This window comes from Pinus tabuliformis, chromosome 3_2 (genome assembly GCF_031772625.1).
Source record: "Pinus tabuliformis cultivar Carrire ecotype Pingquan chromosome 3_2, CPIR1, whole genome shotgun sequence".
NCBI classification, from domain to species: Eukaryota; Viridiplantae; Streptophyta; class Pinopsida; order Pinales; family Pinaceae; genus Pinus; species Pinus tabuliformis.
The window spans coordinates 101,060,128-101,079,125 of NC_142302.1; the positions used below are offsets into that span (position 1 = coordinate 101,060,128).

At 39.4% G+C, this 18,998-nt stretch overlaps 1 protein-coding gene across 1 annotated transcript in view; it reads left to right on the forward strand.

Moving 5' to 3' along the window:
• Positions 1 to 695: 695 nt before the first annotated feature.
• LOC149180037 (KIN17-like protein) overlaps positions 696 to 18,998 on the forward strand; it is a 34,001-nt gene continuing 15,698 nt past the window's right edge. Inside the window, exon 1 of the mRNA XM_089415869.1 lies at positions 696 to 2,253. Coding sequence (XP_089271995.1) covers positions 1,022 to 2,212 — 1,191 coding nt within the window. The 5' untranslated portion in view covers positions 696 to 1,021 and the 3' untranslated portion in view covers positions 2,213 to 2,253. The remainder of the gene's footprint in view (positions 2,254 to 18,998) is intronic.

An 18,998-nucleotide genomic window follows, 5' to 3' on the forward strand; every position in this document is an offset into this window, starting at 1 on the left:
TGTAAGGAGTCCCACAAGAGCATGAGATAACGTAAACACCCTTCATATTCTTGAGGTCCACTGGGTCTTTTATAAATCTAAGGGAGCTCCGGATAATAATTTTTTTATTAATTTAAATTGTATTTTTCAAAAACTAGCCGTTTAATATAGTTGTTACTTAATAATATTTGTTTTCAATAAATTAATATCATAATTTAAATATTATTGACTTGGATTTTTTGATTCTTAATAGATTTTTTAATAATATTTGATTTTAATAAATTAATTTAAATATTAATTTTCAAAAACTAATCATTACTTAATAATATTGATTAATATCATAATTTAAATATTATCTCTATTTATACTGTCATAGGCTGTTTGTTATGATAATATTGATTAATATCATAATTTAAATATTGTCTCTATTTAAACTGTCATAGCCTGTTTGTTCTGACCAAACTAGTTGGTTAGATGCCAAAAAAATTATGTTATGGGTTTGATACCAATTTAATTTTTTTTTTTTAATTCACAATAGCTTATTTTATTTAAAATCTTGCAAATTCACAACTTATAAATACAAAAAACCAATAATTAACAGTGAAATTGTAAACAACATCATGCTTTACACCTCCCTACAGTTCATCTCTTAAAATTGAAGAAAAATGTCGGCAACTTAAACATCATAAACATAAAACTTGAGAAGGATTCTGTAATCTTTAGATCCGAGATAATAGCCATTAGCGTCCTTTTGAAATTTGGAGTGCCAAAAAGGACATTGGAAAATTTTATTGACCCTCAAATACGTTCAAAAAAAAGGAAGAACGTCAAATTCCACGCGTTGCTGGAACGCTGGTCTGTGGTCTTTTTCTTCATCATTTTACATTAAACCAGATAATGGTAGAACTTTGATTGTTGCAGGTTTCAACATAAAAAAAATAAAGTTATATACGTTGAATATATTTCGTCAGGGAGGAAGAGTTTTGTCTGGCCCCCATTCTGAAAGTGCCCATTCCTTCGTCGGACTCCTCGTCTTCCTTCAATGGGGAAGAACGATTTTCTGACGCCGAAAGCCATAGCAAATCGCATCAAAGCAAAGGGCTTACAGAAGCTGAAATGGTACTGTCAGATGTGCGAGAAGCAATGCAGGGACGAGAACGGGTTCAAATGCCACTGTATGTCGGAGAGCCACCAGCGCCAAATGTATGTTTTCGGCCAAAACCCCGACAGATTCGTTGACGGCTACTCCCAAGAATTTGAAAATTCGTTTCTGGAGCACGTCAAGAGAACGCACAGGTTCAGCCGTGTGGCCGCCACCGTCGTATATAATGAATACATCGCCGATCGCCACCACATCCACATGAATTCCACGCAGTGGGCGACCTTGACAGAGTTCGTCAAGTATTTGGGTCGAACTGGGAAATGCAAGGTCGATGAAACCCCCAAGGGTTGGTTTATTACCTTCATTGACAGAGAACCGGAGACTTTATTGAAGGAGAGTCTAAAAAACAAGAGGGTTCGGTCAGATTTGGCGGAGGAAGAGCGGCACGAGAGGGAAATCCAGGGACAAATTGAACGGGCGGAGAAATTGGTGGCCAAACCAAGCGTAAATTCGTCTTCGCCTGAGCCTCCTCAAGATTTAGCCAAGACAGAAAGTCTAACAAATGGTAAGATTGCTTTCTCTTTCTCCAAGCCGGTTTTGACTAGCGACTCTACAGAAAAAAGGAAATTTGATTCTGTATTTGAAGACGGTGAAAATGATATTGGCACTTCTAGGGCTAGGAAGGAAATTAATAGACAAAAATTTAGTGACTCCGCTGCTTTGGAGGAGATTATGAAAGAGCAGGAACATGCAAAGGAGAAGATGAACAGAAAAGATTATTGGGTCTGTGAAGGAATTGTGGTTAAGGTTATGAGTAAGGCCCTAGCTGAGAACGGTTATTATAAGCAGAAAGGGGTCGTGGTTAAGGTAATTGGGAAATATGTTGGGGAGATTAAGATGATTGAGAGTGGCCATGTTTTGAGGGTAGATCAGGAGGAGCTCGAGACCGTTATACCGCAGATTGGTGGGCTTGTTAGGATTGTTAACGGTGCTTATCGGGGATGCAATGCGAGACTACTTGCAATTGACACAGCCAAGTATTGTGCAAAGGTGCAGATTGAGAAGAGTATCTATGATGGAAGACTTCTGCGAGCAATTGAGTATGAAGACATCTGTAAAATTGCCCAGTGAGTTTTGCTGCTGGGATATCTGGCACGGAGATCGTAAAGTTGGTATGTTGGAAACCTTAAGTGCAAGCCTTGTTTGGTTTAGCGGAATGGTAAAATATGGATATGTTCATTGAAATAACCACTTTTGACAGAATTGTGTAACAAATTTGTTTAATTCCTGTCCTATTTATTTTGATGGCATAGATTTGGAAGTGTTTTCCTTCCTTTTCTCAGTATTGTTGTATTGACTGAGACATTCGCTATCTGTAAGATAGATTACACTTTTTGAAATTGCAATCGATTTACTCCATGATGTTGTCTACGACTTTGCCGCCTTTCATGCCTATTGGGAAATTTCGACCCTGGCATAGAACACAGGCTATAATATATCATTGTATTTCTTGTTTCTTTCATGAGCTATGCTTCTTCATTTATATCCTTTGCATAGACAGAACATGCTACCATAAAAGGCATGGACGAGTTGAAAGATGTATTATTCTCCCACAAAATCTAGGTTCTTTATCTCATCTCAAAAATCCATTTAATAATTCTTTAAAGGGGATTATAATATATCATTGTATTTCTTGTTTCTTTCATGAGCTATGCTTCTTCATTTATATCCTTTGCATAGACAGAACATGCTCTACCATAAAAGGCATGGACGAGTTGAAAGATGTATTATTCTCCCACAAAATTTAGGTTCTTTATCCCATCTCAAAAATCCATTTAATAATTCTCAGGGATGTTGAAATAGGAACGTGAGAAAGCATACATCAATGATCTTGGCTTGTTCCTTTAATAAAAACTACGTACCATTAAATACACCACGCTGACCATCTTATCAAGGTACGATGGATGCCATTGAAAGGATCTTGAGATCCTACTTCTCAATCTCATATAACTTCTAAAAGAAGAGAGTAAATCTCTCATATCCAATTTAATGCTGGATTGCTCATTCATGGGAGCAAAGCTGCGACTTTATATCTGATGGATGAACGTATAAAAGAGGTAGGGTACATGTCAATATCAAGCCTATGCTAGTTACCAATGAGTGAAAGATTTGAATATCTTTTTACTAGAAGAATCCATGTTGAAATTTGTGAATTTTTTTTGTTCCAATAGTCACTGTCATCCATGTCATATATATAAGGGAAACCTCGTAGGTCCCCTCATTTTGAGGATGTTACCTAGGGTAAACCTAGATTCTTCAGGGCACAAGGCAAGGTAACAACTTATGAATAAATCACATGCAGCTCATCAACAATTGGATCACTAAGAGCAAACATGTCAGAAAATAGGGTTTAAATCCAGGTGGAGAGGATAACAACTTTTCCTCACAACCACTTGAGCTACACCCAATTGACACGTTTTTTTTTCTTCAGAAAAAAATGTAATTTTATTGATGATAACAAAACTATATATTTTTAGCTACCTTTCAGTTTACAAAAAGAGTAAGTTGCACGAAACATGGAAGCATGTTCAAGTTTCTGAAATAGGAACACCTGGAAATGTGACCTTACAAAATGGGTATGTGAGAGAAACACAGTATATAAAAAATACAAAAAATATAGATATATAGTTTTTCTTTTTTCTTTTTTGAATATCACATTATCTTGGAGGAAAATAAGCAAGAAAATAAGAATGATACACAGAAATGATATTTCAGAAGGAGATATATGTCTATTTTAACTCAAATAGATGATTACATGATGCAAAATCCCATAGTTTGGTCATGGTGGTCTTGACTAATGCCAATCCGATACCTTCATACATGATAGAATCTAGTGGAAATGCTACAATCCTGCCAACTCTGAAATTTTGAAAACTGTTAAGTCTGCTTTCTGAATGTGACATGAAATTCTACGTTCTCCATATGAAGTAAGATGAGGTTGGAACCACTCTCAAAGATACTGAAACAATTAATGGTAATGTTAAAAATTTAAATAACAAAATAAAAAAGGTAAGGTAAAGAATCATTGGCACGGACAGAGTGATATTTTCTTATGGGTTCCACACCCTTTTGGTCACTTAGGTGGGCCTAGAAACTTCTAAAAAGGTGCCCAAAATGTCACTGGAAATGGCCTAAACAACTTGGAAATGCCATCGGTTGTATTGTACGGCATTTCCAGATTTGAAAACACCATATGTGTGGTCGTCGACATCTCCAAGGCATTTCATATCTGTTTCAGCATTTCCAGGTGTTTCTAATACTGGGATGTGGCCAAACTAGGAGTTTCCTGCAACTTAGCAAAAACACATCTTTAGTAAAGCTGCTAGAAATTCAGCTATGCCATCAACTACCTAGGACATGCAGCAAAAAACACAGTTAGCTTCTCAAAGTTTGAATTCTACAGTCCTCTGCACCCAGTTTTTATGGCTTATCCACCATATAAAGGTTAAACATGTAACAAACAGTTATGAGAATACTAATGATTACAACTGCCCATAAACACTGTATTCAACTATATAGTGTTTCAAGTCAAAACTAGTTCAAAGATAAATCCTCGAAAACAGTGTTGCAAACATCCCGACTTTATCACGAAAAAAATCATGAAATCATGATTTTTTGGCCTAACTGATGTTTGCCAATTTTTACCAATATTTTCCCGATTTTCACAATTTTTTGGTTTTCTGGACCTTTCCCGATTTTATCCTGATGCTGATGTTTGCAACATTGCTTGAAAAAGGACTTTACAGTGACAAAAGTGTTTATAATTCAACTTAGACCATAAACAGAAACGAGATCTATGCCAAAAAAGACTTCTCAATAGCACAGAAACAGGATCTATGCCAAAAAAACTTCTTCTCAATAGCACAGACTTATATCAGAGAAAAGGTCCAGGATCTAAATCAGCCAAAGTATCTTCCAATTGCTCCCATTTCAGCCAGGTACCAGGAGCCAGCAACAAGCCCTCCTTGGATAATGAGTCTGCAACTCTATTTCGATCTCTGCAGTCATTTATAAAGGTGATCGCATTAATAGTATCTTAAGTAAGATATCTCCACAGCCAGCCTTAAAGTCAGTTTTAAAGCCAACAGTTCAGCTTTGTTATTAGTGCTTCTACCATGCCAGCTTTGAATTTCAAGAAATGCGAATCTGAGAGATATAGTATCCTTCAAGCTCCTCCAACAGGTGGCTCCCCTTAGCAGCCCCATCAAAATGGGTCCAAGCACCAGTCTTATCCATTACTGCTGCAACTGCAACTCTTGGGGGCTTCTTTTTCCTGATTGAAATGTTTGAGTATGTCTAAACTCTGTAAGGCTGATTGTTGAAGTGGAGGAGACCTACCTTCAAATAGGCTTGAATATCTAGCTAACCAGATTCCCCCAACAGAAGATAAGAGGAGGTTTTACAGCACTAAACTGTGGAACATCACAACAACCTTACAGAATTTCTTTCATATGAAGGCCTCCCCAATTTATCTCGAGCTCAATTTGACACTATTTTCTTTCAAACAGAAACAACAAAATGACAACGAATGAGCAGATGGAAAATGTCCTCTTCACTTACCTTACAGAGAGGGCATCTTGTTGAAGAATCTAGGGCTAATGTAGTTAATGAGATTCTTCTTCCATGACAACTATTTGTGATAGAGCTTTCATGAGATCGTACATCGAGATTCTGTGTGTCATTTTTCGTATTATCGAGATCATGCATTGGATATGTCACGGAGATGTTATCCCTTTCTGTATCTTACGAAGTGTCAGAGTGATCCAAAAGATTCCTGTTCGTTGATTATTCTAGTTGCATATATATATATATATAGTTCGTTGACCATATATGCACGTTGACATGAGCCAGTGAAACTTTGTTCCCTTCTGTTGAGCTGACATGTCATCTTTTTATATACTTTTACTTGACTGTCTTTCTCACCTTTTTGCAGGCAGACTTTTTCTTTGGAGGATGGCGCTTGTCTTGGAGGGTTACTTGACACTAGGTTGACCCACGTACATTACATAAATGCTCAAGAAGAGCTCTTTAACATGATTTTGACTCTTTGACTTTCCTAGACCTATGGAATGAGCAAGAAACTCATTCATATAATTTACAAAAATAATATTTCTTTTTCTTGACAAGTACAAAGATCAAAATTACATTGACAAATACCGAACCTAGTTACACTTTTCTTCAACACTCCCTCTCAACTAGGGAGGTATTTACAATGGTACTTGGTTATTCTCAATCTGAAGAATTTCTCATAAGAAGAATCGGATTGGTAATCCCATCTGTATAGCATCATATCAATCAGCATTGTCATAGTGCAAGGCCTTGACTAACAGCTCCATCTCTCCACGAGACCATGAGCTACAATGTTGGCGAGACCAATGATTTATAGACACCTTCATCATTGTCTCTCAAGGTACATACCCACCTGAGTGTTCACTGAGTATGACCTTCTAGGACTATTCTTATCTTGGGTTCCCAGCCCTCAAAGAATATCGGTCCTCTTGCCTACTCTTATCTTGGATGCCCTACACATCCTCAAAGAGTATCGAATGCCAGATGATTACCCAACCCTCCATTCTTTCTTCCCAGGTGAAGACAAGAATGATGTGTCTATCACGCGTCTACTTTTCCATTCATTGCCTTCATCTAGACTTACCGCTGTTAGTCTTGGTCTAGTGCATGACACATGAAATAGAAAAAAAACACAATTATCACTCCTTTGTAATCAGGGTTGTTCTAATTCAAACTCTCTCTTGATCAACGATCTGTCAGAGCTCCCTCTTAGCTAGGGACTTTTCTATATCTTAGCCACTTCTTCTTCGTGGGTCCTTCAACTGCTTGATCAACTTCTCTCTTTGATGTCATGAAATTTAGTTGAGCTTCTTCCGTGTAGGGCAATAGCCATCCATCACTTTCCTTCTTGGTTCATTATGTCATTCCTTTCTTCATGGAAAGTGGTCTTCTTGATACATATCTGGAACCTTCATCATATGGCTACTTCTTCCTCATCATGTTTCTTTCAGGAATTTCCATCCACCAGATGAATGCTAGTTGTACTTGTACTTACAACTCTTGTGCCAGTAGCCCTACATGAACTCATCCATATATTATTCAAGAAATCAAAACAAAAAATCAAATCAAATTGTACCTTTAGAGATGGCTCTTCATCATGACATCTTCCTGTAGGTATCAACATCCTGCATACATGTTGACACATCTTCCAAAGATATCCATTGTCAAGGGTCTTTATCTTTTTCAGACTTTCATCAAAGTCTTCATATCTTTCCAGGAGATTTCCTAGTCCAATCTTCTTGGTCTTTTGGATGTTGATCGTCTTCATCATGGTTGCATATCTCACGATCTCTTCCTTCCCCACACATTCCATTTCCAGGAGCTTTCAATCAGAGTTTCTTAGTCAACTACCTCATACTTCATATGAGGACACATTATGTTGATTTCATCTAGTGTGACTTATGCCTTTCTGCATCCTTTCAGAGGAGGAGACCCTTTTCCTTTCATCATGCTTCTTAAGGTAGAAGTAACGATCCATATTATTTGCAACCATACGACATGATATTATAAAATTTAAATATAAGCATGCATACCTTATTTTACCATTAGGTCATCTAGGCTCCTTCTAGCATCTTTCTTCATTGAAGTGTCTTCAACCCCTTGATCTACTTTTCCTCTTATGTCATCACCATCCATGAATTCCATAAATTGGAGTTCTTGATGAAACACTTGCTTCCTCTCTAGATCAATGAATCCTCCGATTAGGTTTCCATTAGAGAATCTTGAGGATCTTGCATATCCCCATCTGACAAATATTTCCTTCTTGGTGTATGATGAGACATGTCCTGGATGACTTCTTCCTTTCCTTCAATGTCCAATGAGGTTCCTGCTATACCCTTTAACGTTATCATGGATTTTTGTTTTTCATGATTCCCACGAGTTCTTGCTTCCAATGCTTTCATGATGCCACGATGCATCTTATTATCATGATCATATCTAAAGATTTAGGAGCTTATGATAGGACCCCTTTTGTGAGGGAGATAATCTACTCATAGTGGAGATTTGTTGCTCCCTCTTTCCTTGGCCCTTTTCTTCAACTTCCTCCATCTTTGTAGTGATATGAGATTTCTTTTCACAATCTATCCATAGTTCTTGTTTTGTCTTACTTGAGAATCAGACTTTCATTTTCCTTCTACAAATGTTTGAGTCCTTTATTCTTTAACATTTTTGTTTGCAACTTATCTTTCTCTATCTAACATAGAGACCACAAATTGCTGAATGAGGTAACCTTCTTGTTTATAGACATTTGTTACCTTGCTTATCTGTTGGAACAATGATGATTATCTTATTATCATCTTTCCTAGATCTTTATGAAGTTATTCCTTCATTCTTTGATGCTAACCATCGAGTCTAAGTGATATGACCTTCTTTTCAATGTCAGGGAATATATCTTTTAGTATTTCACATATATATCTCTTTATGCCTCCTCATTTGCTACATAGGCATGGGAGGACCTTTTAGTGATATCCTATGAGTCTCTTGTTGCATTTCAAACAATGTTTGACTTTCAGAGATCTTTCCATAGACATCAATGACTTCTCTTTTCTATGAGGATTATAACAATCCTCCTTATTCTATGCAAGGACTTTCGATGACTTATTGACCTATAGATCTCCTTGCAATCACGAAGTCATTTTACCAATTTGATTAATGAAAAATACTTACTTGATTTGTGGAGACAATATCTTCACCTTGATCATGTTGATGAAGATTGACGAGGGCTTCTTTTTGAATGCTCTTCTTCTAGGCTGAGAAAATGATCCTTGCTTTCTTGAAGATGATGACAATGTTTTCTTGCTTTTAAGCTTTGCCTTGTAGATCATAACTGCTTCTAGGGTTTCGACTTTCTCCAAGCTGATGTGATCTTCATTTTGAGATCCTTTGAGCTACCTTGCTTTGTGGACAACTTGATGGGTGTCTTGATGGCCTTTTGATGATGACTATGGAGACACGAGCTCTTGTTGTTGTAGGTTGCTCTTTGATCTAGGGTTTGATCAAGATTAAGGTTTGATTCTGCAATGTAGATCTTGATGTTCTTCAGCTTTCTTTGATGCCTTGCTAGAAACTTGATCCTTGAATGTCTCTTTTCTGCCCTTCCTTTGACTATAACCATAGCTTTGATACCATGTTGAAGAATCTAGGGCTAATGTAGTTAATGAGATTCTTCTTCCATGACAATTATTTGTGATGTATTTTGTCTTTAGATTATTAGCACAATATTTTTCTTATTATCATTAGTGTGTGTGTTTCTTCCTTCAACAAATAGCTATCAAAGCAAAGAGACAAGAGCACAAGATATGGCATTCTGCCAGGGCCAAAACCTCTCCCTCTTGGAGAGGAAAACCCGCACAAAATTCTTCTTATAGAGATTCCTATTGATGAACACCAAGACCAAGACCATGACTCTTGAATTTCTGAGCCACTCCAAGACCAAGACGCCAATCCTCTTCACTGTTGTGTTTATCTTCATCACTTCTGCTATACCAGGGTCAATACCATTGTATCACTAAGGACATGATAGCAGCATCATCACTGAAACAATGATTGTTCATTTACTGAGATCTGGTACACCCTTCACTGAGATCGTAGCTGCATTCTTGAGATCATCTTTTGTGTCTTCACTGAAATCATCATCATACCGATGAGATCTGTATGTACATAGATCCACGAGCGTTGCACTGATAACCTTTATCATGATCAAGACTTCATGACTATGTTATTATCAAGCTCATGATAGAGATTGAGATCATGACAAGTCATGACGTGTTGCTGTGGGGTCATATCCAAACGTGTTACCACAATGATATGTCGAGAGTGTAGCCTTTTCATTCACTAGTATGCATTCCCTTAAGAATCGAGATCATCATCATGAGACTGTCATTACAGTAGTGCTGCTTCAGAGTAGGCCGAGACTGTATCCTTCCATCCATAAGTATGTCGAGAGTATATATCATAGCGACACCGTTTATCTGACTGCATTGAATCTCCAGAGTGAGTTGCCCATAGAATTTGTTACGTGATTCTTCTTCATCACATAGATGCCGAGGGTAATTCCATCATTTGCATGATGAGAGCAAGCCCCAAGACAAAGCTTTCATTGAGTACCGAGGCCGAGGGGAAAATGGAATTCGCGCCAAGTTCTAGTGTTTGGTTGTCTTGCAGGTTCTTCCCATCAGCTGCTACGGGCTATGGGATTTAGATTCGTTTCGGGGATACACCATGGGCTGGTGTTGCAAACCCGAACTATCTTCTAGGCGAAAATAGACGGACAAATAAACTTTTGTCTATGGTGGAAAGGCCGACTTATTGTGGCTATCTGTTTATGGTCTTCATGGGCATGAGGTTGCAAAGTTTAGTCGAGTCCCCATTCGCTTGGGATTGTCAGATGTCAAATGGCAAGGACCACAAAATTACACATGGACTCATAATTGTTTTCTCTGGTTTCTGTTTAGATCTTTTGAGGGGGATGCGAAGGCCAAGCCTAATAGGGTTGTTTATTGATCTCCCTAGCCCCTCTGCTCCAGACACACAAGCGTGTACAACATGGTGGGCGTTAAGGCCCGTGGTGGCTTTGGCGTTAAGGGAACTGAATCCTATGGAGCAACGACCATCTGAGCATAGGAACAATATATTATTTCATGGGGATCTCTCGTGCTCCAGTAGGTTGCTGGTAGAAAATCCACAGAAAGAGAAGGATTAGTAGAAACCCTTCCCGATTTTTCTTAAAAACATAAATGGGAAATCCACTCTTTTTTGGGTTGGGGGCTTCGATGTGGTGGTTTCTCTGAAGTAGCTGATCGAACTCAAGTTGGGAATCCTTGATAAATCTCAATGTCCATCTTTTGAAGAAAAGGTGCTCTAGGACCCCTTCTAGATAACGGGCTACCACATCATGAGGAACTCTACCATTTTTTTGACCCTAGGATTACATGGTGGAGCTCTAGGTCACGAAAACCCCACTGGATCTGGTCTTTCAAGGATGAAGTGCAAGGGAAGTCAACTCATTCAACAGAACAACTACAATTCAACTCAGGTCCATAAATTGTCGACCAAATGAAACAAGCACCAACGGAGTTGAACATTCCAGAGGTAAACTTGCTTTTTACTGCTCTTCAATCCAAGGCTATTATTTGGAGGTTCAATGGCTTTTGGCCTAAATCAAATGCTCTTCATCAGTGGGTCTTTTCCTCTTAGACCCCAAAGTGTGACATCTATTTATGCCTCAAAGGATTTTTTATTATTCAATTTGATACACTGAAAGATTTGGAGACTGTTCTAAATGATGGGCCCTAGTTCTGGGGTAGAGTTGGGCTCTTCATCACTCCATGGTTCCTAGAGTTTGATGCCACAAGCATGTTGTTGTCAACAATGTCGGTTTGGGTGAGGCTTCCAAATCTCCCTTACCATTATGGCACCATAAAGTCCTAGAGGAAATTGGAAACACACTGGGAAATCCTAGAATCTGTGTAGAGATAGACTTCAGTAAAGGTCTACCTGATCACATTCAAATGAAACACAAATTTTCAGTGGAAACAAGTATTAGACTATGAGAACATGACATTCAAATGTCAAACATGCTTTCAAATAGGTAATTTGTAGAGCACATGTCCACAGGCAAAAAAAATCCCAAAGAAGAAAAAGGGGCAGGTACATAAACCAAAAGGTTGGAAGACCTCAAACCCCTACCTATCAGAAGAAGAGGAAAATATGGAGGCTCCTCCGGGCCAAGCATAAGTGGTTGCTCAGGGCCTAAATAGGGTCGTGCTCTAGGAACTGAAAGACACCAACATACAAGAGAACCAAGAATCAGATCAATAGAAAAATGAGGCTCTCTTAGAAAATGGGTTGGGGGGTACAAAAAGAGCACATGTCTTTGAGAGTTCAGAGTCCAGACTCAGATAAAGAAATCCCTCCACTGTCATCTATTAATGAATTGGCTCTGGTACCAATTGACTCCAACCTTGGGGGTCGGCAAAAGGTCTAGAAAAATAAAGGCAAAAATGAGAAGTTAAGTGATTTTTATTACACTTAAGTTCAACTTTTATGTGTAATTCTGTTATCCTCCCTTCATATTGCTCGGTAGCGGAGAGGCTTCTCTTTTTGAATGCTTTAAGCATATACAAAATGTAATTTTGTTACTTCTTTCGAGTTGAATGAAATTACGGTTTTTTTCCTTGGAAAATGTCAGACCAGGAGGTAACTCCTCAAATCAAATCATGTTATTCATTCAGGTTGTTCATTGTTATATACAGGAGGGAGTGACTGTTCAATTCATCTTCCGATGATTCTCCATCTTCTCTTTTGTTTATTTACACTAATCACAGTTGTTCACTCAATTCCTATGATCAGGTGTCAACATTCCCCCCCCTTAATCTGAAGGGATGTTGGTGAGTCCAAGCATCGTTCTGAATCTTTCAAGCATTTCTCTTCCAAGCGCTTTGGTGAAGATGTCTGCAATTTGCTCATTAGTGGAACAATGGCAGAGATGGATTGTTTTGGCCTCAACATGATGTTGAATCAGATGATATTTAGTATTGATGTGCTTCGTTCGATCATGGAACTTTGGGTTCTTGGCCAACTTTATTGTCGAGGTATTGTCAATCATGAGCGGAGTCGATTGTACTTGTTTTACCTGCAAATCTTCAAGAATTTTCCTGAGCCACACAATTTATTTTGTTGCCTCAGCTGCTGCCACATATTTTGCCCTGTTGTGGAATCCGCTGGAATTGATTGTTTGCGTGATCTCTAGGAGACAGCTCCTGAGCCAAGACTCATAGCATAACCTGAAGTAGATACCCCAGTTTCTTTGTCTCCATCAAAGTCTGAATCAGAGTATCCAATCAAGCTGAAGTCGCCCACCTGTGTATACTTGATTCCAAAGTCTTGAGTTCCCTTCAAGTACTTTAGAACTCTTTTTGCAACAGACCAATGTCCCTCACAAGGCTTTTGCATAAACCTAGAGAGGATTCCAACAACAAACGAAATGTCTGGTCTGGTAGTAGTTAGGTAGTTGAGACTTCCTACAAGCTGTCTATACTAATGGATGTGAGCTTTAAGTTTTGTGACATTGGAGTAGTTAGAGGATTGCATTCAGTCATGCCAAACTTGTTCAATAGATCTCCAGTGTACTTCTTTTGAGAAAGTAATATGGACTTCTGATGTTGAGTTACTTCAATACCAAGATAGTAATGAACATAACCCAAATCAATCATTTCAAAACCTTTCCTCAATTCCTTTTTTATGGATGCAATGTAGCTCTCATTATTCCCTGTTATCAAAAGATCATCTACATATACCACAAGATATACAACTATTTTGCCAACCTTCTTGACAAACAAAGTTGCATCATCAAGATCATAATGTTTGAAATTGAGTTTTAGAAGATGCTCAGTTAGTTTTTCATACCAGGCTCGCAGTGCTTGTTTGAGGCCATACAAGGATTTCACAAGTTTGCATACTTTATGTTCATGTCTTTTCATAGCAAATCCTTCACGCTAGGACATAAAAACATTCTCTTTTAGATCTCCATTCAAGAAAGCAGTTTTTACATCCATTTGATGGACTTTCCAACCGTTCTGAGCTGCTAGGGCAAAGAGTGTCCGGATGGTAGCCCATTTTGCTGTGGGGGCAAAAGTCTCCTCATAATCGACCCCTTCTTTATGTGCAAAACCTTTTGCCACAAGCCTGGCTTTGTGCTTGTCAAGTGAGCCATCAGCTTTATACTTGTTTTTGTAGACCCACTTGCAGCCAATTGGTTTGGTTCCCAATGGAGGATCAACCAGCTTCCAAGTGCCATTCTTTATCAGAGCATCATACTCCTTTTGCATCGCTTTTTCCCATTCATCATGAGAAGCAGCTTCTTTGAAGGAAGTTTGTTCAAAATCTGTAGATAAATTCAATTCACAATCATAAGAAACATCCATATCAACAGGTGAATCAGAGTCATCTACATCACCTCCATTTTGTCGATTTGAATTTCTAGTTCCTGTCTTTCCAACCTCATCAGGATGAACACTTTCAAGTGTCTTTGTCAGCCACTTTGGGGGACCTTTCTCAGATGGTCCAGGCTGCTTTGTTGATTGAGTCGGGACTGAATCAAGATTGAGTTTCCCAATTATGTCAATCACATCACTCAAAGTATCATCCGTTGTTGGAGTTTCATGCGGGGGAGAGAGTGTTTTAGAAGAAGATTCCACAGATTGATCTAGTATAGGAATCCCCCCTTCAAGATGTGGAATCTGATTATCAAATTCTTGAAATGATTTTGCATTTGCGAATCTATCCAAGCAATCAAGTTGCCGCTCAACAACATTGTTAGTTTTGGATGATTCAAGAAAGATTACATCTCTAGATACAACAAACGTTTTATTGACTTCATCATAGAGAGGGTATGCTTTGGAGGTGTTTGAATACCCTAGGAAGATACACTTACGACTTTTTGCACCAAGTTTGTTTCTATGTATCTTTGGTATCAAGGCATAACATGTGGAACCAAAGACCCTGAGATGTTTTACCGAAGGAATGTGCCCATACCACATTTCATAAGGAGTCTTGTTTCTAATAGCATTAGATGGACATCTATTCTTTACATATACAACACATAGAACTGCATCAACCCAAAACATAAATTTTACATTTTTGAAAAACATTATGGAATGCACCATATTTAAGATTGTCCTATTCATTCTTTCAGCTACTCTGTTTTGTTGGGGATTATAAGGCACAGTTGTTTGATGTTTGATCCCATGTTGGCGAAGATAGTTTTCAAATTCATTTGAAGTGTATTCTTTTCCATTATCAGTGCGAATAGAGCCAATATGAGATTGTGCATCATTTTCAATCCATGTATGAAAGTTCTTGAATGTTTGAAAAGCATCAGATTTGTTCTTCAATAAATAAACCCAACACATTCTGGTGTAGTCATCAATAAATGTCATCATATATTTATTTCCATTTGCAGAAGGAACAGGCATTGGATCACATAAATCTGAATGAATGAGTTCAAGTTTTCTATGTTCTCTGGAATGTGAATCATGAAAAGACTATTTGCTATGCTTTCCTAGAATGCAAGCATCACATTGCTTAAGTTTCCTAGGAATTGTAGGCAAACCAGTAACACCATTTTTCTTCAACAAGCGGAGGCTATCATAGTTCAAGTGTCCAAATCTAGCATGCCATAATAAACTTGATGGAAATGTACCTTCTTCATAATGAGAATTGTATGAGAAATTTTGTGCACGAGCAGAGGTACCTTGCAGCTTGAGAAGCCTTTCTTCTTCTATCCCCATCATGACAAGTGAGTGGTCTGATGCTTTTCTCACCTCAAGCTTGCCATCAAACATATGAATGGAGTGTCCTCGCTAGCGGATGTGGAACAAGGACAACAAATTTCTCCTCAGCTGTGGGAGATATAGAACATTGTAAAGTTTTGTAGATGTTCTATGCTAAGAGCAATTTCACTTTTCTCACAGCAATCATACAAGTAGATAAGCAAAATGCAGATAGAACATATAAGCAGATCTTACAGAAGACAAATCAGAAATAAGAAAAATGAATGTGTTTGTTTCGGCGGTCAACAGGATGCTTCAACCAGCAAAGTCTCCTTTGGTCAGCCAGCCCAGCATGTGTCACAACAACCCTCCTGGTAGCTCGTACTTTTAGGATGAGAGAGGAAGATGTGAGTTGAGTTATGTTCAAATTCTCTCCAACTTTTCCTGTATATATATCCATCAATGAGGGTGTGTGACACATCTGTTGGGCATGTGAGCCTACATTACAAAACTGGCTGACCTTGCACATATAATTTATTAAGAATAATAAATTCAAAATATAAGTTCTGCTCATCGGATTAAGACTATTTTTATATGGATTTTACACCTCTCAGAAAGAGGAATCCAACAAAAATATTAGCCTCTTAATCTGAGCATCAGAACATGGAGTTTGGACCTAGTTGTCCAATTTTAACACTCCCTCTCAACTAGGGAGAACTCCATCTATTAGTGCAATTAACATCATGAGTCATCCCGCCGAAACTTGCTTTGCTGGCTTCTTTATTTCAGAACAGAAGTGGGTCAGTCACAAAGACATCATTCCCCGACTGACATAATCAGTCCAGAGGTCCCAGACCTCACAAATCTTGATCCCAGATCAAGTGGTTGGACCATGCCATCCTAGATAGAGAGTACGGCAATCTCTGATGCGTCCATCAGTCTTTGCTAATAGTCTCTAGCTTTTCCACACCTCATTGGCCAAATGAGAGGTACTTCCCATGAGCCCTGAACTCAATGGGTAGGATGCATACGGGGCACAGATTAAATGAGTGGCGAACCAGCTCAATAATCACAAGGGTGGGGCAGAAGCATTATGAGTGCTTATAGCTCCGAGAAGCTATCCCCAAAGCCCCCCAGAGCTCCCAGAGCCCATCGTCCAACAGGACCCATATCATAGGGTCTTTCCACGACACCAAGACTCTCACGGAAGGTTAGGAACTTGACCTTCCCCAGGGGCTTAGTGAGTATCCGCGACCTGCTCATCAGTTCCTATATGATCGAGCCTTACGGCGCCTCGCTGTACCATATCCCGGATAAAGTGGTACTTGATATCAATATGCTTGGATCGGTCGTGGAACACAGGATTCTCAGTCATACGAATCCCACTCTGATTATCACAGAGTATTACAGTGGTATCTAGCACATGTTGGTACAACTCACTAAAGAGCTTCCTCAACCAAACTGCTTCACAACAGGCCATACTAGCAACAATGTATTCGGCCTTCGCGGTGCTCAAAGCCACCGACTTCTGCTTCCTGCTCATCCATGAGATCGAAGCAGAACCAAGATTGAAACAACATCCAGATGTGCTCTTACGATCCACCTCACTGCCAGCCCAATCGGCATCAGTATATCCCCGGAGTATCACACTCCCGGCAGTGTATCTCAGCCCATGGTTTATCATGCCCCGAAGATATCTCAAAAGATTCTTGGCACCAACCCAGTGAAAATGATGAGGCTCAACCATCTGTTGACTCAAAGTATTCACTGCAAAACATATGTCCGGACGGGTGTTCACTAAGAACATCAAAGCTCCTATGAGTTGACGATACTCAGTAGGATTGGCCAAGATAGGCCCTGCAGCGCTGCCACTCAACTTCTTAAAGTTGAGTTCCATTGGTGTCGACACGGACTTACAGTCCACCATCCCAAATCTTTCCAGAAGCTTCACAATATACTTTCCTTGAGAAAGGAAAATCTCTCCAGGTCTCTGCCAGACCTCCAGGCCTAGGAAATAGTGCATCAGTCCTAGGTCTTTCATCTCGAACTCAGCAGCAAGCTCCCTCTTACATTGATGAATGAGAGGGTCATCACCTGTCAGGAAGAGGTCGTCCACATACAACACTAGAATGAGAGGCTTTCCTTCCTCAACCTTAAAGTAAAGGTTTGGATCAGCATTGCTTCGAGTGAAGCCCAGCTTCATCAAGTAACTATCCATCCTCTCATACCAAGCTCTGGGTGCTTGCTTTAACCCATAGAGGGCTTTCTTCAACCTGCAGACATAAGTGTCTCGATCTTGAACTTCAAATCCCAGAGGTTGTTCTACATACACCTCTTCCTTTATTGCACCATGCAGAAAAGCGGTCTTGACATCCATCTGATGAAGACTCCATCCTTGCATAGCAGCAAGGGCTATGATGGATCGGATGGTGGTATATCGAGCCACAGGTGCAAATATATCGTCATAGTCAATTCCTTCCTTTTGAGAGAAGCCACGGGCAACAAATCTTGCCTTAAACTTTTCAGCACTCCCATCAGATCCATGTTTAATCTTGTAGAGCCATTTAGCGGTGACAACAGATTTGTCCTTCGGTCTCGGGACCACATCCCAGACATCATTCTTCATAATAGCCTCATATTCTTCATGCATAGCATCCTTCCAGACTTGATGCTTGATGGCTTCCTCAAAAGATCCAGGTTCAGATTGTATAATAGTACTCATGGCAGCTAGATACCCTTGGTATCTACACGGCTTCTTGCTTTCTCGGAATGTTCCCCTTGGGGCAGCATGACCCTCAGCATCTTCGAGGGTGTCCCTGAGCCATGATGGCCTCTTTCCTAGAGAAGGGGAAGGATCAATAGGGTCCATTGGCCCTTCAACATCAGGCATAGTCTCATCCTGGGGTTCTTCCAGATTTCCAGGTCTTTCTTCATGGTTTTCTTCAGATCTAGGAAGATCTACTACTTTCTTCAGGGAAGCATCTTCGTCAAAAGTGACATCATGGCTTATCTCTACTTCCCTTTGACCAGGTACATAGACTCTATATGCCTTAGAAGTCTCACTGTAGCCCACAAACATTCCTTTCTTCCCAGTAGCATCCAGCTTACTTCTCTTTTCTTTCGGCACATGAAAATAGACAGGACATCCAAAAATTCTAAAATGTGAGACATCAGGTTTCTTACCAGAGAAAACCTCTTCGGGAATTTTGGAGTCCAAAGCGGAATGAGGGCATCGGTTTTGAATGTCCACAGCAGTATTTGCAGCTTCTCCCCACAGAAACTTTGGAAGACCCTGGTCACATAGCATGGCACGGGCAGCTTCCACAATAGTCCTATTCTTGCGTTCAGCAACACCATTCTGCTCAGGAGTATATGCAGTGGTAGTCTCCCTCTTAATGCCAACTTCTCTGCAAAAGTCTTTGAACTCATTTGACTCATATTCAGTGCCATTGTCAGTCCTCAAAATCTTGATCTTCTTTCCGGTCATATTTTCCACCAGGGCTTTGAAGGTACGGAAC